Raw genomic sequence first — 26,012 nt, forward strand, 5'->3', positions numbered from 1 at the left:
CTTCTGAAGAACAGCCTAGGTTTTCTCTTGGCCTCCACATGTACACAAACACACATTCTTCATGTGTACACATATACACAGGCATACACATATTCACAAAAACACATTGCACATCACATATGTGTATATAAACAATTTTTATTTACAAATAACATTTCATTAAAGGTAGATGAAATAAAGTGAAAATACACAGGCATATGAAATGTTCATATATGACTTGAGTAAATGTAAAAATATGAAAAATTTAACATCACATTATATTTATGAATCAGAGAAATTCTAATTAGTAAACAAAACTAAAGATACATTTTTGTTTGTTTGGTTTTTGAGACAGGGTTTCTCTGTGTACCTTTGGCTGTCCTGGACTCACTTTGTAACCAGGCTGGTCTCAAACTTACAGTGATCCTCCTGTCTCTGCCTCCCGAGTGCTGGTATTAAAGGCATGCGCCACCACCGCCTGCCTTAAAGATAAAATTTAAGCTGCTTTTGATCACTAACAGTAGATTAAAATGTTTTCAAAAGAAAGGCTTAGAAAATCACCATCACCAAGGACCTTCTTTTGATTCACCTTAGCATCAAGAACACTTTTATTATTTAATATAAAATAAAAATATAAGGAAGAGAAGAATTAATATGGAAATAGCAACTTAAATGTAAAATGAATAAGAATTTTATAGTACTTGTCAACAAAAAAGAACGGATATATTTATTGCCACAAATTTTATTTAAATCATATGAAAAATATCTGCTTTGTTTTTGGAACAATGGACGTTTAAGACGAATCTGTAATTTAGAAAATCAAACGATAACTGGGCTATACCAGCATGTCACTGATGCCCATCTGATACTGCAGTTTCAGGATGTTCCATGACCTCTTCAGACCTCTGTGAGAAACAAGAATGCACACATACAAACATGTTGGCATAACCCTTGCAAATATAAATAAAAATAAAAGAATTTTTAAGTGGAGAAAATGTTATCTTTTTTTAAAAATCTGGTTCCGCTTTGACCACAGGATTTTCAGCACATTGATTATTCTATTATCAGAACTGATTTGTACAAAAGGAGTAATTGTGGGATAAACATTGATCACAAACTTCTGAACAGTCAGGAAGACTGGTTCATATATCCATAACAAGACCGAGGTGGAAGAGATGGTGAAGTCCACCCAGTACATGGCCACAAAGAAAACCACCAGCAGCAAGATGGCCTGGGTGGCACTCTTCTCAGGGGAATGTTTCAGATGGCTGATGCTATGAAGATGCTTGTATTGCCTCTGATGTCTGAACAAGATAATCACCATGTATGTGCTTGTGGTCAGCATGACTCCTACAAGAAACACGTCTCTACATGTTGTCACTGCTAAAATCAGTCCCCTGATGATATAGTTCATGGGGAAGAGGGAGCAGGATTTAGTGACCTTCATCTGGCTGGTTTCACTCACGTTGGTAAAACCACCAACATAGAAGATCATTCTACTACTGAGGGACAAATTGAAGGACCAAATAAAGAAGGAAGCATTAATCATGTACTTTTTTAGTTTATGTTTAAATTTTGCCAACAAAGAGGTACTGGGACTGATAGTGACAGCCTGGAACACACTCAGGAGGCAGGTGATACAGATGGAGAGGCCTCTCATCACCCTGTGTATGTAAAACGTTGCCTTACATTTGAAGTCATTCTCAACATTCAGTGACTCAAATATGTCTGTAAGCCAAATGTCCCCTCCAGTGAGGAGCATCATTATGTGAATGAAGGTCAGTTGACAGGAGATCAGGTCCATGGGCTTATATCTGTGATCTACGATTATGCAGGTATAGAAATAAAGAAGAAACATGTTGGCTAAGACTCCAAGCCCAGCTTGGAAATAAAGGATATTGTCTAATGAGGACATTATAGAGGTGGCTTCATCTTCAGACCATAGTGTAACAATATTTCTAATATCTGAAAAAAATAGATTATAAATCAAATTTGCAATTAACTAGACAGTGTGTATATACTACCACTCTATATTCCTACTGATTCTTTTTTTTTAATAATTTAGTTAATTTTCTTTTGTGTGTTGGTATAAGCACAGTCCCATGGACCTGGAGCTACAGACTGTTGTGAGCTGCCATGTGGTTGCTGGTAATCTAAGCCTGGTCCTTTGGGAAAGCAGACAATGCTCTTAACCACTGAACCATCACTCCAGCCCATCCGTACTAATTCTTGATTGACCTGTCTCTTTAACTTTCGATGTTCCAGACTGTACATCACACCCTACATTTCTATATGCACTCCATCTATCTCCTGTACATACAGCATATTGTAGATAATAAGTTGATTCACAGTCAAATCTATACACAATTCATACTGTTTGCCTGTCTTTCACCTGAGTCTCATGTCTTAGAAATCCAACCCCACTGATTTAAACTGCCTCATTTATAGTTAACACCTAAAACAGTGGTGATTACCACAGAATGTTAATCAGATTTATACAACTGAACAACCTAGGTAAGGTTTGGCGGGGAAATCACAGAAGAAATTTTAAAAATCAGGTGAATCAGTCTCATATTCTACTATATTACTATGCTGTATATGACAACTATGCAGGATTTCAACTCATAATTTTTTAATCTCACTGTTTTAATAATCTTTTTATGTTACCTTTTCCATGAAATCTGACATCCTCAGATTCTAGAACTGAAGATGTAGATACAGCTGGAGACCATTACTTTACTTTCACACCTATTAATTGTATAACCAATATGGTTATAAATGGTCCTAGATGCATCGCCATTCAGTTCCTGTTCCTATCCCATCTAAACCCTCTGTGAACTCTAATTTAGGATGAAAGAACAAACTCCTCACTACCAACCAATCACTATTTTTTCCTTTTTTTTTTTTGAGAGGGAAGTAAATCATCAACAGTATTATTCCTTATGTCCTTTTAGCCATCAATATTGTTATTTTAACTAACTACCTCCTTCTTCTGTATTTCCCTCCCTCCTCCATGCCTAAGGAGCCCTGTGTTCCCATACTTATACACAGCTGTTCTGCTCTCTATTGTTCCCACTACATCCCCTATCCTGGCAATGGTCCTGTTTTGCTTTCTTGGTTCCTGTAGTTACTACAGGCTACATGATCCTATCTGAAGATATGGAAATGACAGCCTCCAACAAGAGAGAACACGTGACAATAAGACAAGTACTATTTTCTACACATTATGAAGAACATGAACTCGCTGAAGAGTACCTTCATAGAACATAGAGATGCTCTTTGTGATTTTCCATTTAAAAGAGACTCTGCCAAAAAAATTGGGGGAAATGGTTAAGTTATCGAGGGATAATATTTTTTGTCTATGTTTTAAACGTTATGAAATTCCAGGCTTAATAGGACGCCTGTGTGGGACAGTCTGAGCTTCTGGACCAATTGGTATCAGAAGCTCTCTATAATGCTGTCCTTTTCTGATGGGTAACAGAGAGCAATAGATATATGAAGTAAAATAGTTAAATAGGGCCCTCAAAAATCTCAGAGATCTGCAGAATATGGCATTAAAGATATTTTTACTATTCTAGAGATTCTTTGACTAAAAAACAAGTTAACAACTGCCAACACCCAGCCACTTCAAAGAAAAAGACAAGCATGAAAGAACCTCCTTATGGAGTTGGCTTCAAATGTGGCAAGCTCACCAGGAGAAAATTCCTTGTTTCTGCCACAGACAGAATTCTGCCTAAAAAAATGGGCAAGTTTGGATGCAGGCAAAATCGACAGCCAAACACTGCCAAGACGGGTATGAAGTCCACAATAGTTCCTACCTCGCAACTATGTCTGTCAGCTATATTGGGCCAGAATGCTAAAGATGATGCTCCAACATTACAGAGTGTTGGGAGACTGCTCAGGCATTAAAATGTCTCTGTCATTTTTTTCATTTTGGAAGCTGCTAAACTGCACTTCAGGTACACTCAAGTATTTCAGTCTTATCCTTTCTCAAGTCTCTGATGGGTAAGATGATAGTTTAGTCTTTCAGTTAGCTTAGTAGGTTAGGGGTTAAGATGTTTTTAGATCAAGATAGATGTTTTAAGTTAATAGAGATGAAATATGATAGATATTAATCTCCATTCAGAAACTTAGACCCAATGACATAGGAAAGATGTTTACTTCAAGTTTGCCAAATACAAATAGCCAAATCACTATGAATGTAACGTTTATATAATTCCTGATTGTCTCGTAGTTCTTCCTGCTGTATATAGTTTATTTTACAAATGTGTAATAATACAAATGTATATCTTTTAAAAGAAACATAATAAAAATTAAATAAAAATAAGAATAATTAATAATAAAAAGAGATTCTGTCCCATGCAGTGGAAAACAAGGTCTCCAGGGTTATCATATATCACCAGCACCAAAACACTTTTACAGTTTCACTCAACAGTCTTAGCTTTGGTCCTTATGTAGGTTATTTTGCCCATTTATACAGGATCAATTTATTATTGCATTAATTTAACTGAGTAATTTAAAATCAGCTTTGTGATAGAGAAATAGAATATGACTATACTGACTCAGATTTTTGTGAGAAAAATCGTCCAATTTTATTTTCAAATTCACTTGAATATTTCCACAAATATAGATGTACACATGCATGTATGTATAAAAATTAATGAACAAGTTAGTGGAATCGACCATCCTATAACATTGCCATGAATGTGACATAATAAATGACATATTATATACATTTACCTTTTTTTTCACCTAAAGAGCTTAATCTAGTAGAGGATATGGGCTGGAAAAATGGACCAGTGGTTAAGAGCACTTTTAACTCCTGTGACGGACCTAGGTTATATTCCCAGCAAAGGCATGATGGCTTGTAACCATCTGTAACTGTAGTTCTGAGTAACCCATTGCCCTCTCTGACATGGCATGCTGGTTTTACACAGACATACATACAAGTAAAACACTCATATATGTAAAGTAAAAGTAAATAACTACTAAATAAATAAATAAAAGCTCCCTGATAATCTTTAATACAAACCTTGGTCTCCAACTTCAAAGAATAGTAACTTTGTCCAATTTTAAAATTGCAAGTGCACACATCATATCTGTGTAATAATTTTAATTAATTATATATCCATAATTTATTAATATAACACATGTAATATTATTATTATAAAAATGATAGCATAAGGTAAAAGAGAATAATGTATAAATTTTTCCCCAAAGGTAATTTCTTCAAAGTTTCTACTTCATGTCCATTGCTCTGTAAATGTTTATCACATACAAAAACTGACATACCTTGTGAATCTGCAAGTGGCATCGTCCTCTTGGGCTCACTGAAGCTGAGACTGGACCAGAATAGATCATAACTACAAAGGCTACAGAGTTGTTAACATGTACATGCACTGAGAAAAGCCATTTGGTTTCTTTGTTTGTTTGTTTTTATTGTGCTGATGACTTTCACATTAGTTTAAATTGTAATTTTAGCTGTAATACTAAAACCTAGAGTGTATCCATAAACATTCATAATAGTGGAGAAGCCATCACTATTAAATTAGCCCAGATAAAGACTACACAGTGTACAGGCAGCTGTCTGAAGAGACCTGCAACACAAAAGACCAAAAGCTGCTTTGTGCATAGCTCTATGTTCTCCCAAGAAAAATCATTTTACTCCTTCATTGTCACAGTTTGGATTCTAGAACAGTCCTGTTTTATGAACTTATGGACATCTTTGCCTTCTACTTCGTGGGGATTAAGTAATCTAAGGACATACAACTATACTACACAAAAAATATCGTTTTCATTTTAAGATTTACCATTAGTGAGTCATTACCTGAAAGCTGTATGACCACTCAGAGAACGTAAATGAGTATTGTGTTGCTTGCTGTGCTATCCACAGAGAGCAACAAGAGTAAGTCTTCAGGAACTCAGGAGGTGAAGACCTTAGCCACCCAAGCTAGTTGTCTGGATCCCTTTATGAAAAAGATGATGACAGCCAGAATAAATATTGATCACTTATTGATAAGTAATTACTTCTCAGCTATACACTTAAGTAGTTTCGATGCATTGATCATTCTGTGGAAATTGAGGTTAGAGAAGGTGTAACTAGAAGCCCACAGACACTGACTGGAATATTACAATCTCACACTTACTAACCAGCTCCGCTGAGATGAAGCAGCAGCAGAAGTGCCCCAGTGAGACTGTGGGGAAGAAATCACACCCAGAATTTGGTCACAAGTTCCATCACTAGGGAATGATATAAAAATGTTCACTGTCAGTGAGAGAGAGAGAGAGAGAGAGAGAGAGAGAGACAGAGACAGAGACAGAGACACAGAGACACAGAGACAGAGACACAGAGACACAGAGACAGAGACAGAGAGACAGAGACAGAGAGACAGAGACAGAGAGACAGAGACAGAGAGAGAGACAGAGACAGAGACAGAGAGAGATTATCGAACCACTGAGACTAAGAAGACAGTACTAGCTGTAGAATAGTGTCTACCAGCGCTGCTAACAAGAATACCTGAATATCATTTTAGTGAAAATGAGGAATTATATTAAATACACTTGTGAAATAAAGTGAACTATATGGAAAGTAGAAAACGTGTCCTCTGTTTTGCAATTGGCTGGATGAGATCCATGAGTCCAGCATAGTGTACCAGTGCGGATATTTAATGTGAATTATACAAAACAAACTAAACTTTCTATAATGCTTACAAGAATAAACTTCTATGATGTGTCTTTTATGTTATTTATACTCTGTGGCAAGAAACTTAATGGCATTACCTGGCATCATTGTGTATTTTTAAAACAACAATTTTATAAATTTTACATTATCTGTTTTCAAGTTTAATTTTATTATATTTGTTTCTGGCCCCTCTCTCTCTCTCTCTCTCTCTCTCTCTCTCTCTCTCTCTCTCTCTCTCTCTCTCTCTTCTCTCCCTCTCCTTCTTGAACTTGTGATATTAACCACCTAAACTTAAATTTATTTGCCCTTTCTTTGTGAATGCATATTTTAATAAACAAATGTATTTTGTAACTATTATAGAACATGTTGGCTATTTTGACTTTAAATAATTGTATACTATTTGAGAATTGAAAATATTTTTCTCTCTGCAAGCAAAATGGTTACTCAATAGTGTATCAATAACAATGATACAAGGTTCAATTTAGAAAATTTAAAATGTTAAGCTGGATTTATTTTAATTTAAACATCCAAATACCTCCTGAAAATTAACAGTTTACATTTTTGTAAGAAAATTTAATATGAATTTAATAAAGAAGTGAGGTGACATTTCCAGACACTTTTGAAATATCCAGAAAAGGCATACTTAGTTAGAAATCATTGCAATAGAATAAACAAATCTATCTAAATTTTTACAAAAAACTCACTATACCATGTAAAAATTTTCTCATGTTTTTTTATTACTCCATGAGTAGAAAGAAACTTCTCCAAAAATTCCTAAGTATATACAGACTTACCAGAATTGAAAATAACTGATAAACACTAAATTAGTTAACATTTGTTATATGCTCTTATCTTGTTTCACTTAATTAAATGCATACAGCCAGTTAACTTAAGAAAATTAGTAAAATATGAAAATAAAAAAATTCAAATATATCTTAATTTATAAGTGTACTACTGCAAACAAATAAATGTCTGTTTTGTTCTTTTTACCCTTCTAAAGCATTTCAGGTACTTTGTTACAGGTATAGAGGACTAGCACATTTAGCAATATCTACGCGGAACCATAATATTAGAATTACTAGAGGACACAGAAGAATACATAGTCACACATGGTTTAAATATTTCATCTAGAGTACTTTAACACATATATCACTGTACAAATGATGGTTTCATTATATTTTCATTCAATATATAATACCCATTGGTGATCTTCATCCTGATAGCCTGTCCTCTCGCTCTCTCTAGCCAGCCTTCTGCTGGGCCCTGTCCTCTTTACAACAGCCACCCTTCTACTGTAATATATAGTGTAATGAGAAATCACACTAAGTGAAATCTATGTTCTTTAATAGATCCTTACACTGATACTTTTATGTCTATAAGCATCTACTGTGTGATCATTATACCTTACAACTCAAAAATAATACTCAAACCACAGAATTCTCTAATCATTTTTTACAGAAAACCCTGCTTCATTCTATCACCTACTTATAGCTCACATTATTAATGAACGGTAAAATAAATGCTCACCAGGCTGCGTCTTTCACAGATATCCATTTAGAGTGAGGCCCTAAAAAGTAGTTATATTATCAGCTCATCTCCCTCTAGACCCACAATGATCACGTCACCTGGAGAAGGCAATTCTGACATGGAGGTTGTTACAAAGTCGTACATCAAATGGAAAAGTGAACTTCCTGAATTCAAGGAGGACAGTGGAGTAGGAACCGCTGAGCTCTGGGTTTCCCATGTGTGAGCTATTCTTCCCAGGCCACACCTGCCTGTGTCAGTTAACTGATCCCAATATTGTGAACAAAAAAAGGTAAGGATAACAATATCCATTTAAAAGAAGTATAAAAACATTTTAGATTTAGATTGCAAAAGTTATACTTTCTGCTTCTAAAACATTTGTAGTTGCTTCCATACATACTTGACACTGTCTTCAGGGACTCAGATGGAAATTAACAGCTCTTTGGCTAAAATTAAAACAATGTTACATCCTCCAAACACACTTGTATGTTTGCCACACAGAAATGAGGTAATATAACTGTATTAGTGGAAATCAGGCTGTGGGGCTGGGAATGCAGCTTAGTTGGTAAAGTTCATGCCTAGAAAGTATTCTGTATGCACGACACCATAAAAGAAGTCAAACTTTCAAAGTATAGGCACAGGTAAGGGAAAACATTCCTAAGTCAATGGAAAACACAGCATTTTCAGTAATATCAGAGAAGAAAACTTCCCCAAACTGAGGAAACACATAGCCATACAAGTACTAGAAATACACAGCACACAAAAAAATGACATGACCAGAAACAAGATTTTCCATGCTTCTTATAGTTAAAACACTAAGTATACAGAACAAAAAAGGATTGAAAGCACTAAGGAAAAAATGCTTGTTACCAAGAAAACCCCCATCAACAGGAAGAATGAACTTCACTAATTCCAGAAAAACAGTGAACCAAAAACAGCTGACTTCAGAAGGTAAACTCTCAAAGACAGAAGAGCCTGCAGTAATACATCCCAAGTCCAAAATGTTATCCAAGCTAATACAATGTACACAGCAAAATTAATACCATGATCAAGGAAAGAGGAACATTATTTCACATCAGAGACAACCTAAGAAATTTTATATTACACAATCTAAAACTGCTTTATACAAGAAGCATTATTTTGGGCTGAGTGAGGAGTGAGCACAAAAGAAAGACTGTAGAAAAATATGAAGTGATAATAATTAAAATATAAAGTATCCATAAAAAATACCAAAAAATTAACAACATGATGGACAGAACTAAAACACACATTTTAATAATAATTTAAACCATAAATTTCCTTAATTCTCTACTCAAATGTCACAGACTGACTGACTGGATCAAGATAGAAATTCCATGTGTTTCCTACCTCCAAAAGACATATCATATTTTTAACATAGGCACCACCTTGGAGTACACAGATAAACAAAATTATCCCAATCAAATGGAACCAAAAAGAAAGTCACTGTCACTATCCTAACATCTGACAAAAGAGACTTTGAACTAAAACACTTCAGGACAGATAAAGAGGTACACTTCATTCTCATCAAGGGAGCAATGACCAAAAAGGCACTACTACTCTAAGCAACTATGTAACAAACTCAGAGACATCCAGTTTCATATAAAGTAAATATTACAACTAGATAAAAAGACACAAATTAACATCAAACAATTATCATTAGGTGATGTTAATATCCAATAGGAGGTATGTCCTTTGCCTGAAAAGGCTTAGATGGCTGGTGCAGTCTCTCTCTCTCTCTCTCTCTCTCTCTCTCTCTCTCTCTCTCTCTCTCTCTCTCTCTCTCGTGTGTGTGTGTGTGTGTGTGTGTGTGTGTGTGTGTGTGTGTGTAAGTTGTTGTCTGTGGTTCCTTTGAAGATTCAATTGTATCATGTGAATGTGTTTTTTGTTTTGGTCCAAAGTATCAGATGTGTGAATCTTTTTCCATAGCTAAAAACAGACACATGAGAGGGCATTGTGATGTTTTTCTGGAAGCTGTCATTTTCAACGGTCATGGTTTTTGCCAGCTGAAAAATATCAAACAGAAGATCACAGACAATGAAACAACAATTTTGCATCACTTCTCTTTGCAGCAGTTCACTTTGTTTTCTACACTTCACGATCTGAGATAGTCCTGGAAATGGAAACCCTAGAGAAGAGGACAGGATCTTCAGACACAAGCCTTACCAACAGAATTCAAGAGATGGAAGGAAGAATATAGGGATAGAAGATATGACTGAAGAAATGCATACAACAGTCAAAGAAAAGGTTAAATCTAAAAAGCCCCTGACACAGAATATCCAAGAAATATGGGACACTATGAAAAAACCAAACCTAAGACTCATAGTGATAGAAGAAAAAGAAGACTCCCAACTGCAAGGCTCAGAAATCTGGGACATAAAAGAAACACACCTCAGCAAAAAAGATGAACATTACCTTAAAGTAAAGTCCTTGAAAAAGGTATCCCAAGCAAATGGACCCAACAACCAACCTGAAGTAGCCATTTTAGTCTCTAATAAAATAGACTTTCAACCAAAACTAATCAAAATAGATGGGGATTGACATTTCATACTGATCAAAGGAAAAATACACCAAGATGATGTCTCAATTTTGAACATCTATGGTCTTGAAATACAGAAGCACTCACATTCATTACAGAAACATTACTAAAGCTTACCACACATTGAACCCCACACTTTAATAGTGGGAGACTTCAACATGCCATTCTCACCAATAGATGGATCGTCACAGTAGAAACTAAATGGACAAACATTGAAACTGATAGATGTCATGAATCAAATGGACCTAACTGATACAGACAGAATGTTTCACTCAAACACAAAAGAATTCACCCTCTTCTCAGCACCTCATGCACCTCATGGAACCTTCTCCAAAATCAACAATATACTTTGTCACAAAGCAAACCTCAACAGATGAAAAAAAAAGATCATAATCCCTTGCATCTCATCAGACCACCATGGATTAAAGCTGGAATTCAACAACAACAGAAACAAGAGAAAGCCTACAACTCATGGAAACTGAACAAATCACTACTCAGTGATATCTGGGTAAGGGATGAAATAAAAAATAAATTAACAACTTCCTAGAATTCAATAAAACTGAAGGCACAACATAACCAAAATTATGGAACACAAGGAAAGCATTGCTAAGAGAAAATCCATAGCACTAAGTATCTTTATAAAGAAATTAGAGAGATCCCATACTAGCAACTTGACAACTCACTGGAAAGTTCTAGAACAAAAAGAAGCACACTCACCAAAGAAGAGTAGACAGCTGGAAATCATCAAACTCAGGGCTCAACGCAATAAATTAAAAATGAAGTGAACAATTCAAAGAATCAACAAAACCAAGAGCTGGTTCTTTGAGAAAATCAACAAGATAGACAAACTAACAAAAAAGGAAAGGGGGAGTTCAAATAAAAAAAATCTGAAATGAAAAAGTAGACATAACAACAGACATTGATGAAAACCAAAGAAACATTAGGTTGTACTTCAAAAGCCTATGTGCCACAAAATTTGAAAAGCTAAATGAAATGGACAATTCTCTTGATACATACGATCTACCAAAATTGAATCAAGATCAGGTAAAGAAATTAAATAGTCCTGTATCTCCTAAGGAAATTGAAGTGGGCATCAAAGTCTCCCAACCAAAAAAATGCCTAGGGACTGATGAAGTCAGTGAAGAATTATACCAGACCTTCAAAGAAGAGTTAATACAAATTCTCTCCAAACTATTCCACAACATAGAAATAGAAGAAACATTACCAAACTCATTCTATGAAACCACAGTCACCTTGACACCTAAACCACAGAAAGACTCTACAAAGAAAGAGAATTTCAGATAAATTTCTCTTATGAACATTGATGCAAAAATACTCACAAACTGAATACAAGAACACATCAAAAATATCATTCACCATGACCAAGTAGCCTTAATTCCAAGTATGCGGGGTGATTCAATATACAGAAGCCCATCAATGTAATCCATCATCTAAGCACACTGAAAGGAAAAAAACACAGGATAATCTCCTTAGATGTCAAAAAAAGCATTTGACAAAATCTCACACCCATTCATGCTAAAAGTCTTAGAGATAGCAGGGATAAAAGACACATACCTCAACCTAGTGAAGGCAATATATAGCAACCTATAGCCAACATCAAACTAAAAGGAGAGAAACTTAAATCAATCCCACTGAAATCAGGGACAAGACAAGGTCTTGTCTCTCCATAGGTCTTAAATATAGTACTGTACTTGAAGTCCTATCTAGAGCAATAAGACAACTAAAGATCAAGTAGATACGAGTAGGAAAGGAAGAAGTCAAATAATCACTGTTCACAGATAACATGATAGTACACATAAGTGACACTAAAATTCTACCAAGGGACTACTGCAGCTGAAAAATGCCTTCAACAAAGTGGCTGCATATGAAATCAACTCAAAAATATGATAAGCCCTTCTGTATACAAATGACAACTGGGCTGAGAAAGAAATTAGAGTATCTACATCATTTACAAGAGTTACAAGTAATTTAAAGTATCTTGGTGTAACTCTAACCAAACAAGTGAAAGGGTTATATGAAAAAAATTGAAGTCTGGAAAGATAGACATTGGAAAAGATATCAGAAGATGGAAAGATTTTCCATGTTTGTGGATTAGGATAATCTACGTAGTAAAAATGACCATTTTAACCAAAGCAATTTACAAATTAAATGCAATTCCTATCAAAATCCCAAGACAATCGTTTTTTGTTTGTTTGGTTGGTTGGTTGGTCGGTCGGTCGGTCGGTCGGTTGGTTTTTTCAAGACAGAGTTTCTCTGTGTAGCCTTGGCTGTCCTGGACTCATTTTGTAGACCAGGCTGGCCTCAAACTCACAGTGATCCACCTGCCTCTGCCTCCTGAGTGCTGGGATTAAAGGTATGCACCACCACACCCAGCTCCAAGACAATTCTTTTTTTTTTAATAAGATATTTAATTAAGTGAGGAGTATACCATGTTCATGAATGAGAAGACATAATAAATGGGCTGGAGAGACGGACCAGTGGCTAAGAGGACGAGCTGCTCTTGGAGAGACCCTGAGTTCAGTTCACAGCACCTGGTGGCTCACAACCTCCTGTCCCTCAGCTTCAGGGGATCCAATGGCCTTTACTGGCCTCCTCAGGCAGCCACACTCGTGTGCACATGTGCAAACACAGACACACATATACACATAATTGCAAATAAAATAAATCTTAAAATAAGAAGACATCTTCCCAACTTGTTCTGTGAGAGTAATGTTCCCCGCCCAAGACTTGTCTCCAGAGAGTCTGAGTCTCATTCTGAAGTGCAAAAGAGCCACGGCAGCCTCAAGAAGAGCAAGGGAAATGTGTCCATTCAGGGATGACCGAAGGATGCTCGAGCCAGAATACAGGACCAACCGAGCAGAACTAAATCCAGAGACAGACAGAGGCTTAATGTGTGCTAAGGAGTATTTACATATGCAGAGAGAGACTCTTCAATTGTAAAAAAAATTCCCAATAGTTGTCTGTATATTTATTAAAATATCGGAAACTTGGGCTATTATCACACAAAATTTAAAAACTGATTAAAAATTTTGGGTTGTTTTTTGAGACAGGCTTTCTCTGTGTAGCCTTGGCTGTCCTTGATTCAATTTGTAGACAAGGCTGGCTTTGAATTCACAGTGATCTGCCTGCCTCTGCCTCTCGAGTGCTGGGATTCATGCTTGGCATCTGATTTAAAATTTTATTTTATTTTTTTCTCCTTTATTAATTTATTCTTGTTACATCTCAATGGTTATCCCATCCCTTGTATCCTCCCATTCTTCCCTCCCTCCCATTTTCCCCTTATTCCCCTCCCCTATGACTGTTCCTGAGGGGGATTACCTCCCCCTCAGATGTTCATAGGGTATCAAGTCTCTTCTTGGTAACCTGCTGTCCTTCCTCTGAGTGCCACCAGGTCTCCCCCTCCAGGGGACATGGTCAAAGGTGAGGCACCAGAGTACGTGAGAAAGTCATATCCCACTCTCCACTCTACTGTGGAGAGTATTCTGTCCACTGGCTAGATCTGGGTAGGGGTTTAAGGTTTACCACCTGTATTGTCCTTGGCTGGTGCCTTAGTTTGAGCGGGACCCCTGAGCCCAAATCTGCCTATCATAATGTTCTACTTGTAGGCTTCTAGGACCCTCTGGATCCTTCTACTTTGCCATTCTCCCATGCTTCTCTCATCTAGAGTCCCACTAGAATGTCCTCCCCTCTGTCTCAGTTTCCTGGTAAGTGAAGGCTTTCGTGGGACATGCCCCTTGGGCTAATATGCAGATATAAGTGAGTATATACCATTTGAGTCTTTCTGCTTCTGGGTTAACTCACTCATTATGATCATTTCTAGCTCAATCCATTTATCCACAAATTTCGGGAATTCCTTGTTTTTTATAGCTGAATAGTATTCCATAGTGTATATGTACCACAATTTCTTTATCCATTCTTCTATTGAGGGACACTTAGGTGTTTCCATGTTCTGGCTATTATGAATAAGGCTGCTATGAACATGGTTGAGCTCAATTTCATATGGAAAAAAACAGAATAGCTAAAACAATACTGTACAATAAACGATCTTTTGGAGGATCAATCCCTGTATTATAGAGCAACCATAATAAAAACATCATGGTACTAGCATGAAAATAGCTGATTTATCAATGAAACTGAATAGAAGGCCCAGAAATAACTCACACACCTATGGGAATTTGATTTTTGACAAAGAAGCCAAAATCATGCAATGGAAAAAAAAGATAACATCTTCAACAAATGGTGCTGGTTTAACTGGATAGCTACATGTAGAAAAAGGCAAATAGACCCATATTTATCATCATGCTCAAAACTAAAGTCCAACTGGATTAAAGACTTCTTCAACTTAAAACCAGACACTCTAAAACTGTTAGAAGTAAAAGAGGGGAAGATCCTTGACCTCATTGGCACAGAAGACAACTTCCTGAACAGAACAGCAACAGCTCAGGCTCTAAGATCAACAATTAATAAATGGGACCTCATGAAACTGAAAAGCTTCTGTAAGGCAAAGGACACTGTCAACAGAACAAAGCAACAGCCTATAGACTGGGAGAAGCTCTTCACCAACCCTACATCATCTGACATAGGGCTAACATCCAAAATACACAAAGTACTCAAGGAATTTAACACAAACAAACCAAATAATCCAATTAAAAATGGGGTACAGAGCTAAACAGAGAATGCTGAACAGAAGAATATTGAATGGCTAGGAACACTTAAATGCTCAACATCCTTAGTCATCAGGGAAATGCAAATCAAAACGACTCTGAGATTCTATCTAACACCCATCTGAATGGCTAAAATCAAAATCTCAAGTGTCAGCACATGCGGGTGAAGATATGGAGAAAGGGGAACATTCCTCCATTGCTGGTGGGAATGCAAACTTGTACAACCACTTTGGAAATCAATCTGGTGCTATCTCAGAAAACTGGGACGAGTTCTACCTCAAGAACCAGCTATACCATTCCTGGACATAGATCCTCCACAATGCAACAAAGATATTTGCTTAACTGTGTTCATAGCAGCTTTATTTGTAATGGCCAGAATTTAGAAACAACCTAGGTGTCCCTCAGCGAAAGAATGAATAAAGCAATTCAGTGCTATTCAGTTATTAAAAAAAAAAAAAAAGGAAATCTTGAAATCTGCAGGCAAGTGGGTAGAACTAGAGACAGTCATCTTGAGGGAAGTTAACTCAGATCCAGAAAGTTATACAGGATATATACTCACTCATAAGGGGATATTAATCAATTAACACAGGATAACCACACAATCCAGACTGATGCACCAACCAAGGACCAAGGATCATGTAGGATGTGGACCTAGATCCTCCGCTCAGATGTAGTACATAGGCAGCACATTCTCCTTGTGGGTCCCACCATTTGGGGAGTAAGGACTACTTCTGGCATGGACTCTGGCCTCCTAACATTAACCACTTCACTTCACCCCTGGCAGGGTGGCCTTACCAGGCCACAGAGGAAGAGAACACAGGTAGTACAGATGAGACTTGATAGGCTGAAATCATATGTTAAGGGAGGAGTTCTTCCCTTTCTGAGGACTAGGGGAGGGAGGGAGGGAGGATGGGATCAGGAGGTGATGAGCAAAGGGGCTACATTTGGGATGCAAAAATTCAAACTCCAGAACAAGCAGGTAACTTACATTACTAATCTCAATACGTACTAACAGTTCTGAGACTGGCTGAGACATGAATGTCTATGCATAGACAAGGCTTCTTGTTGGTCACAGAATGCCAGGATAAACGAAGATTTGCAGATATCTTTCTTCTGTTCATACAAAGAGCAGAGAACTAGCCTTAACTGTTCTGTGCATCCTGAAAACCTCAAACACTCATAATTTTAGGATTGTATAATGCTTGTGGGAAATTGTATGTTTTCAGAACAAAAGAACCAGACACTGACACTGGATCACACCTGACAGGATTCATTCCCCTCAGTATACTGGTCTCTGATACTCTGCATCCTTCATGTTCCAAAACTAAGCACTTCAGCTGTTGTTCCTCATCAGAATAGGACAGACCCCAGGACTGCTTCACAGAAAGATTCAGATCCCAATTGGTCCAGCATTTCAGACTATCCCACACAGGTCTTCTATTAACCCTGGAGTTTAATGACATTTAGGAACTAGACCACAAATACTACTCCTGGTTTGTTTAACCATTTTCTCCAATTTTGTTTGGGCCCCTACAGAGGTAATATTCACCCCAAGTCAACTAGAAGAAGCCTTAGGAAAATGATGTCCCATTTCCCCTGAGGGGGATTGGGTAGGGCTTTGGTTGCTCTTTTTGGGCTACAGATGATTATTTTTAGTGGGAGTTGGTTATAAGTTATTATTGGTCTTACTCAGAGAGAAAATGAAGTTGAACTCAGGGTTGTCTCTCTTTTCCTTTATCTTTCTTTTGTAGGTTTGGACATAGGGGTTGAAAAGAAAGAGGGGGAATGTAGAAATATATAGAGATGATAGGACAAAAAGTAGATTATTGAATATTCTCCTAAATTTAAAGCATTGTTACTCACAAATAAGGTTATTTTTAATTCATTGGTATAGATATTTGTATATTGATACAAAATATGTTTAATTTAGATACATTGGTATAGAATTCAAACTTAAGATTATTCTTCACACACACTATACATACATACATGTATTCATACGCACATATGTGTGTGTGTGTGTGTGTATATATATATATATATATATATATATATATATATATATATATATTTCTACTCTAATGTGCGGTATTGTACCCATACAACTCAATTATAATACAAGGTTTACTTCCAGTACTTTGAAAGTGCTATTGCAGGCTGTTTAGGATAATTAAGTAATACAAGCTAACAATTGTTAGTTGTATCAAATCATGGTCATGTCAATTACTAGCCTATTTTTATCACAAAAATATACACCCTGGGTTTAAAAGATAGATATGATTTATAGATATATGAGGTAAAATAGAAAAGGCCTTCAAAAGCCTCAGAGACCCACAGAATATAGTATTTAAAGATTTTTTATTATTTTAAAGAGTCTTCGACAACAAGACAGGTTAACTCCTGGCAACACCCAGCCTACATCAAAGATTGTGAGCATCAGTGACCCTTCTTAAGGAGATGGCTTCATATTTGGCAAACAAGCCACTGGGAAAATGTACTCATTTCTCCCACAGACAGAATTCTGCCTAAAAATGGGCAAGCTTGGATGCAGGCAGAGTTGATAGCCAAACTCTGCCAAGATAGGGTAAGCAAGTCCTCAATAGTTCCTGCTTCACAGATATGTATCTCACATATACTGGACCAGAAGGCTAAACATGATGCTTCAACATTATAGAGAGTTTGGGGGAGACTTTTCAAGCAGCAAACTGTCCCTGTCATTTTTTCATTTTGGAAGCTGCTAACCTAAACTCCTTGTGTACTTAGGCAATTAATTTTATACCTTCTCAAGTCTCTGATAGGCTTAAGTCCAGATAGTTTAGTTTTACAAATAAGCTTAGTTATTTACAAGTTAAGATGATCTTAAGTCTAGATAGATATCTTATGTTGATAATGATGAGATATTATAGATATTGATTTACACTTAGAATTTTCAACTCACCAAGATAGGAAAGATGTTTTCTTCAAGGCTGTCAAATACAAATAGTCAAAACACTATGAGTGTAACACACACACACACACACACACACACACACACACACACACACACACATATATATATATATATATATATATATATATATATATATATATATATGATTCCTGATTGTTTCGTGGTTCTTCTTGCTATCGGTAGTTTATTGTGTGTATGTGTAATAATATAAATGTATGTGTAAAAATATTTTAAAATACACTTTAAACAAAGAAATTAAAGACCTTCTAGAATTGAATGAAAATGAAAACTCAACATACCCAAACCAAGGAGAAACAATGAAAATGATTGTAACGGGCAAGTACATAGCACCAATTCCTACAAAAAATATTGGAGAGATCTCATTTTAATAACTTAATGATACACTTGGACTCTCTAGAACAAAAAGATGAAATCACACCCAAAAAAGTAGATGGCAATAAATAATCAAACTCTGATTTTAAATTAATAAAATCGAAAAAAAAAGTACAAAGAATCAACGAGACAAAGACTTGGTTCTTTGTGAAAATCAGCAAGATTGGCAAACCCTTAGACAAAGAGATGGAGAAGCTGAGTGGTGTGTGTGTGGGTAGAAGTGGTCACTTCTTTTTATTTTAATTTTGTATTCACTTTACATCCCTATTGTAATCCCTTTCTCCTCTCCTCCCTGTCCCACACTCCCACCCTTTTCCCCCTTTGCTCCTCCCTTTCTCCTCAAAAAAGGGGATGCCCCTACTAACCAACCCTAGTATCCCAAGTTACATCAGGACTAAGGGCATCCTCTTCCACTGAGGCCCAGTAAGGCAGCCCAACTAGAGGAAAACAATACAAAAGCTAGAAACAGAGTCCATGTCACAGACAGTCCCTACTCTAGTAGATAGGGGGACCCTCATGAAGTCCCAGCTGCCATTATGCTACATGTATATAGGGGATTTGGGTCAAGTCAATGCATGCTCTTTGATTGGTGGTTCGGTCTCTGTGAGTCACCATGGTCCTCAGTTAGTTGACTCTGTGGGTCTTCTTGTTGAGTTTTTCTCCCCACCAGGTCCCTCTATCTTTTTCACAACTCTTCCAGAAGACTCTCTGAAAGAACTGGGTGGAAGAGCCAGTAGGAAAGAGAATGAGAGAAGTGAACACTTAACAGCACTGTTACGTGTGAGAGAAAATTGTACTCGATGGAGGAATAAGTCATTACCCAAAATAGGTAATTACCCATTATGGTGTGCAGCACCCTGGAGCTTGCATGGATTCAGCATCTGAACAAGCTGCCCGGCTGCATAATAACACTGGCTTTGAACGTCATCAAGATGTTTGTATGAAGAATGGTCCATTTACTGGATTGGACCTCCTGAAAAGACCTCCAGTGTCCATACTTCTCCTGGAGGCCATAATGGTCTAAGTCCTGGACTTCAGCAGAGGGAAGTATTGATGCCCCCTGGCCATACTGCCACCAGAGACCAAGCAGAGGTCCTTAGCACTTGCCGATGCTGGAGACCATGTGAATGTTGATGGTCCTTGCTGTTGCCAGAAACCATGTAGAACCTCAGGACCATGCTTCTGATAACTGTGAAGGGCAAAGAAGCTACTCTTGCAGAGGTATTGATTAACGCAGATGTAGAGTTCAGAAAGAGGAACAATCAAGATTTCTGTGAAAAGCCCTACCCCCACTCCAACATACCCCCAAAGTAACATACTAAAAAGAAAGCCATCAAAGATAATTCTTAAAATTTTTGATTGGGCCAGTGAAATGTAGCTCTGAACAATTGTTGGTTTCTCGCAGGGTTGAAGATGGAGAAGGGCTCAGATTTCCTTAGAGTGCTAGCCTATGAGTATTTGACCATGCATCAGGGAGTATATGGACAATAAAAATTGGAGTTTGGTATCAGTTAGGAATAGAACTACTTCAAGATGCTGTTATAAGACTATTGGGCATATACTCAGTGGACACTTCATCCTACTTTTTATTCATAATATCAAAAAATTGGAAGCATAGGTGGCCATCAGCAGGTGCCTGAGTAAATGAAACAGGGCACATTTACATAATAGAACATCACTCAGCCGTTAAGAGTAATAAAATTTGTAGATAAGAAGGTAAGCCTAATAAAACATCATTCTAGGTGATTGTACCACAGATTCAGAAAGACATAAGTGGTATCTGATTGCTTATATGTGGACTTTAGCTATTAAGACATGGATAAGCAATCCATAATTCATATCACCACAGAGGTTAGGTATTGAGTAAAGGGAGGTGGGAAAAAATGATGTCACCAGGCAGGGAGAATAGAATAGATCCTTATGGATCAATGAGGGAGGGGACAAAATGGGAGAAAATGGAAAAGGGGAAGGAGATAAAGAAAGTGAATTCAGGGAAGGACAGCTAAAAATAAGGAACATTAGAGAGATCATATGGAAACGTAACACAGTACAGCTTCCTAAAATATATACATACACAGAGGAAATCTAAATGAAGTCACCAAATAACATGAGAGGCAGAACCCCAAATGAAATCTCTCTTCACCAAATGAAGCTTCCAGTACCAAGAATCTGTTAACTCTAATTGAGTTGTTGGCCAAAAAGTCTCCATGGAACATCCAAACTACCAAGGGTATTGTCAAGGCTGTTGTTTACTCTCCACAAAGGGATGGTAAGACACAATTACTGAAGACAACACTTACACAACTCACTGAACATGAAACTTTTGAGCTGGAGACTGTCAAGAGCCTTCATCCCTGTGGATCAGAGTTCCTGGTACTGGAAGGTACCATTCGTACTACATAAGAAGAAAGTTAAACACCAACCCAGCTTAAAACACCTCAATCTATAATGGTGACTTACTTGCAAGATTTGCCTGTGCAATAGTGGCACAAAGCTTGTTGAAGTAACCAACCAATATCTGATTTGATTTAAAGCATGTACTCCAGAGATAGAAGCCATACCCAACACTTCTTGTGTTGTCAAGAACCCAAGACTGGATAGGCCAGAGACCAAGGAGAAAACCAAATACACATCATGTGTGTATATAAGTAATTTTTATTTGCCAATAATATTTCATTAAATGTAGATGAAATAAAGTGTAAATAAACAGGAATATGAATCTTTATATTAAACTCATTGAGTACATTTGTAAAAATAAAAATTTTTTAATTTACATTATTTTTTTCTCCTTTATTAATTTATTCTTGTTACATCTCAATGGTTATCCCATCCCTGGTATCCTCCCATTCTTCCCTCCCTCCCATTTTCCCCTTATTCCCCTCTCCTATGACTGTTCCTGAGGGGGATTACCTCCCCCTGTATATGCTCATAGGGTATCAAGTCTCTTCTTGGTAACCTGCTGTCCTTCCTCTGAGTGCCACCAGGTCTTCCTCTCCAGGGGACATGGTCAAAGGTGAGGCACCAGAGTATGTGAGAAAGTAATATCCCACTCTCCACTCTACTGTGGAGAGTGTTCTGTCCATTGGCTAGATCTGGGTAGGGCCTTAAGGTTTACCGCCTGTATTGTCCTTGGCTGGTGCCTTAGTTAGGCCAAATCTGCCTATCATAATGTTCTACTTGTAGGCTTCTAGGACCTTCTGGATCCTTCTACTTTGCCATTCTCCCATGCTTCTCTCATCTAGAGTCCCAATAGAATGTCCTCCCCTCTGTCTCAGTTTCCTGGTAAGTGAAGGCTTTGGTGGGACATGCCCCTTGGGCTAATATGCAGATATAAGTGAGTATATACCATTTGAGTCTTTCTGCTTCTGAGTTAACTCACTCATTATGATCCTTTCTAGCTCAATCCATTTATCCACAAATTTCGGGAATTCCTTGTTTTTAATAGCTGAATAGTATTCCATAGTGTATATGTACCAGTTTCTTTATCCATTCTTCTATTGAGGGACACTTAGGCTGTTTCCATGTTCTGGCTATTATGAATAAGGCTGCTATGAACATGGTTGAGCAAATTTTCTTGTTGTGTGCTGGAGCATCTTCTGGGTATATTCCAAGGAGTGGAATAGCTGGGTCTTGAGGAAGCCCTATTCCCATTTTTCTGAGATAGCACCAGATAGATTTCCAAAGTGGTTGTACTAGTTTGCATTCCCACCAGCAATGAAGGAGTGTTCCTTTCTCCCCACATCCTCACCAGCATGTGGTGTCGCTTGAATTTTTGATCTTAGCCATTCTGATGGGTGTAAGATGGAATCTCTTACTTGCAAGATTTGCTTGTGCAATAGTGGCACAAAGCTTGTTGAAGTAACCAACCAATATCTGATTTGATTTAAAGCATGTACTCCAGAGTTGTTTTGATTTGCATTTCCCTGATGATTAAGGAGGTTGAGCATTTCTTTAAGTGTTTCTCAGCCATTTGATATTCCTCTGTTGAGGAGACAACTTCCTGAACAGAACACCAACAGCCCAGGCATTAATGTCAACAATTAATAAATGGGACCTCATGAGGCTGAGAAGCTTCTGTAAGGCAGGAGACACTGTCAAGAGAACAAAGCAACAGCCTACAGACTGGGAAAAGATCTTTACCAACCCTACATCTGACAAAGGTCTAATATCCAAAATATATAAAGAACTCAAGAAATTAAACACCACCAAACCAAATAACCCAATTGAGAAATGGGGCTTAGAACTTGGAAACAACCTACGTGTCCCTCAATAGAAGAATGGATAAAGAAACTGTGGTACATTTACACTATGGAATACTACTCAGCTATTAAAAACAAAGAATTTCCAAAATTTGTGGACAAATGGATTGAACTAGAAATTGTCATAATGAGTGAGTTCACACAGAAGCAAAAAGAGCTAAATGGTATATACTCACTTATATCGAGACACTAGTCCAAGGTGTACGTCCCCATGAAAAACTGTACCTACCAGGATAGTGGGTAAGAGGGGAGGACATCCTATTGAAACTTTAGGGGTGAGAAGCCTGGGAGAAAGAGGAAATAGAAGGATCCAGCGGGTCCTGGAAAACTACAGGCGAGTCTGGGCCCTGGGGTCCTCCGCAAACTGTGGCAACAGCCAAGGAAAAAATAGGCAGTAAACCTTGAACCCCTACCCGGACTAGCTGATGGACATTCTCCTCTGTTGAGTGGAGAAGGAGATCTAACTTTCACACAAACTCTGGTGCCCCATATTTGAACATGTCCCTTGGATGGAGATGCCTGGTGGCACTCAGAAGAAAGATAATAGGTCACCAAGGAGAGACTTGATACCGTATGAGCATATTCAGGGGGAGGAGGTCCCCCTCAGACACAGACATAGGGGAGGGGAGGGGAGTAGGGGGGATGTGGGAGGAAGGGAGGAATGGGAGGATACATGGGATGGGCTAACAACTGAGATGTAATATGAATAAATTAATTTTTAAAAAAAGAGAAATGGGGCTTGGAACTAAACAGATAATTTACATTATTTTTATGAGACAGAGAAAGTTTAATTTGTAAACAGGATTAAAGCTACAATTTAAACTACTTTTGATGACTAAGACTAAGGTTTAAAGTGTCACTATCAGAAAGGAGCTTATTTTGAATCACCTCAGTGTCAAGAACACTTTTATTATATTAAGTAAAAAAAAGAGAGAGTAAAACAATTCATGTAAAAATAGCAACTTATGATGTACAACAAGTAAGAGCTTCATAGTGCTTGGCAGCAAACAAAAAAGATGGATATATGTATTGCCACAAATTTTATTTAAATCATATAAAGAATCTTGCTCTGCTAAACAATTGAAGTTTTAAAAGAATTTGTAATTTAGAAAATCAAACAATAACTAGGACTACACCAGCATGGCAACAACATCCATTGGGAATAACAGGGCTGAGGTGGATGAGATGGTGAAGTCCACCCAGTATGTGACCAAAAAGAAAACCACAATCACCAAGATGGTCTGGGTGGCCCTTTTCTCAGGGGATGCTCTCAGGCAGCTGATGCTATGAAGATGCTTGTATTGCCTCTGATGTCTGAATAAGATAATCACCATGTATGTGCTTGTGGTCAGCATGATGCCTACAAGAAACACATCTCTGGAGGTTGTCACTGTAAAAAGAAATCCTCTGATGATGTAGTTCATGGGGAAGAGGGAACAGGATTTAGTGACCTTCATCTGGTTGGTCTCACTCACATTGGTAAAACCACCAACATAGAAGAACATTCTACTACTGAAGGACAAATTGAAGGACCAAATATAGAAGGAAGCACTGATCATATATTTTTTTAGTTTATGTTTGGATTTTGCCAACAAAGAGGTACTGAGACTGATAGTGACAGCCTGGAACACACTCAGGAGGCAGGTGATACAGATGGAGAGGCCTCTCATCACCCTGTGTATGTAAAATGTTGTTTTACATTTGAAATCATTCTCAATGTTCAGTGACTCAAATATGTCTATAAGCCAAATAACCCTTCCAGTAAGGACCATCATTATGTGAACGAAGGCTAGTTGGCAGGAGATCAAGTCCATAGGCTTAGGTCTATGACCTAGGGTTATGAAAGTATAGAAAAAAAGAAGAAACATATTGGCTAAGACTCCAAGCCCAGCTTGTAATAAAAAACACTCTTTAATGAGGGCAAAAGTGAGAAGTGTATTCATCTTCTGACCATAGTGGAGGAATATTTCTTATACCTGAAAAAAAATAGATTATACATCAGATTTGTAATTCACTAGGCAGTGTATCTATATCGTCACTCTATTTTCCCTACTAATTTTTGACTAATCAGTATCTTTAACTTTTGATATTCCAGACTGTACAAAACAGCCTGTCCTCTATATGTTATATGCCTTCCATGTATCTCCTGTATATATAGCATAATGTAGATAATAAATGCATTCACATTCAAATATATACACAATTCACATTTTGTGTGCCTGTATTGACCTAAGTCTCAGGCCTAAAGATTTCAATCCTATTGGCTTAAATTGTCTCATTTTTATTGTTAATATCTAAAATAATAGTGATGAGCACAGAATGTTCATCATATTTATACAACTGAACAAAGCTATGTAAGTCTTGGGGGGGTGGGAATCAGAGAAGAAATACAAAAAACGCAGGTGAATCAGTGTCATATTCTACTATTTTACTATGCTCTATATTGCAACTATCCACGATTTCAACTCATAATTTTAATGGAATCACAGTGAAAACTCATGATAATCTCATGATTTTAATCATCAAAAAAATCTATCATATTTGTGTTACTTTTTCCATGAAATCTGACATCCTCAGAATCTAGAATTGAAGCCATAGAATCAGTTGGAGACCGTTACTGTACTTTCTACATCCTATTAACTTTATAACCATTATGATTATAAAGTGTCCTCAATGTGTCCCAGTTTAGTTCCTATCCCTATGCCATTTAAACCTTCTGTAATTTCTAATTTAGGATTAAAGAACTAACTCCTCGCTATCAAGGCAAACACTATTTTTTCCTTTTTTGTGGAGGAGGGATGTAAATCATTAACAGTATTATTCCTATGTCTTTTTTAGCAATCCAAATCATTGTTTTACCTAACTTTTTCTCACTGTCTTCTCTATTTTCCTCCCTCCTCCCCACCTAAGGAGCCTGTCGTCCCCACTTCCCCGATCAGATACTTACACGCTGCCATTCTGCTCCCTATTGTTCCCACCACCT

General features: G+C 37.3%; 2 protein-coding genes across 2 annotated transcripts; both read right to left on the minus strand.

Annotated features, from left to right (window-relative positions):
• Positions 1-976: 976 nt before the first annotated feature.
• LOC311599641 (putative vomeronasal receptor-like protein 4) lies at positions 977-1,911 on the minus strand (the record flags this gene model as incomplete). The annotated part of the gene is made up of 1 exon (XM_084785665.1): positions 977-1,911. Exon 1 carries the CDS (start codon positions 1,892-1,894, stop codon positions 977-979), a length of 918 nt encoding a protein of 305 aa, XP_084641791.1. The 5' UTR covers positions 1,895-1,911.
• A 22,248-nt stretch (positions 1,912-24,159) lies between these two features.
• Positions 24,160-24,972, minus strand: LOC311599642 (putative vomeronasal receptor-like protein 4; the record flags this gene model as incomplete). Its single annotated transcript, XM_084785666.1, has 1 exon — positions 24,160-24,972. The coding sequence occupies one exon, from the start codon at positions 24,970-24,972 to the stop codon at positions 24,160-24,162; it is 813 nt and encodes a 270-aa protein (XP_084641792.1).
• Between the last annotated feature and the right edge of the window lie 1,040 nt (positions 24,973-26,012).

This window comes from Acomys minous (assembly GCF_964271855.1).
Source record: "Acomys minous genome assembly, chromosome: 6".
NCBI classification, from domain to species: Eukaryota; Metazoa; Chordata; class Mammalia; order Rodentia; family Muridae; genus Acomys; species Acomys minous.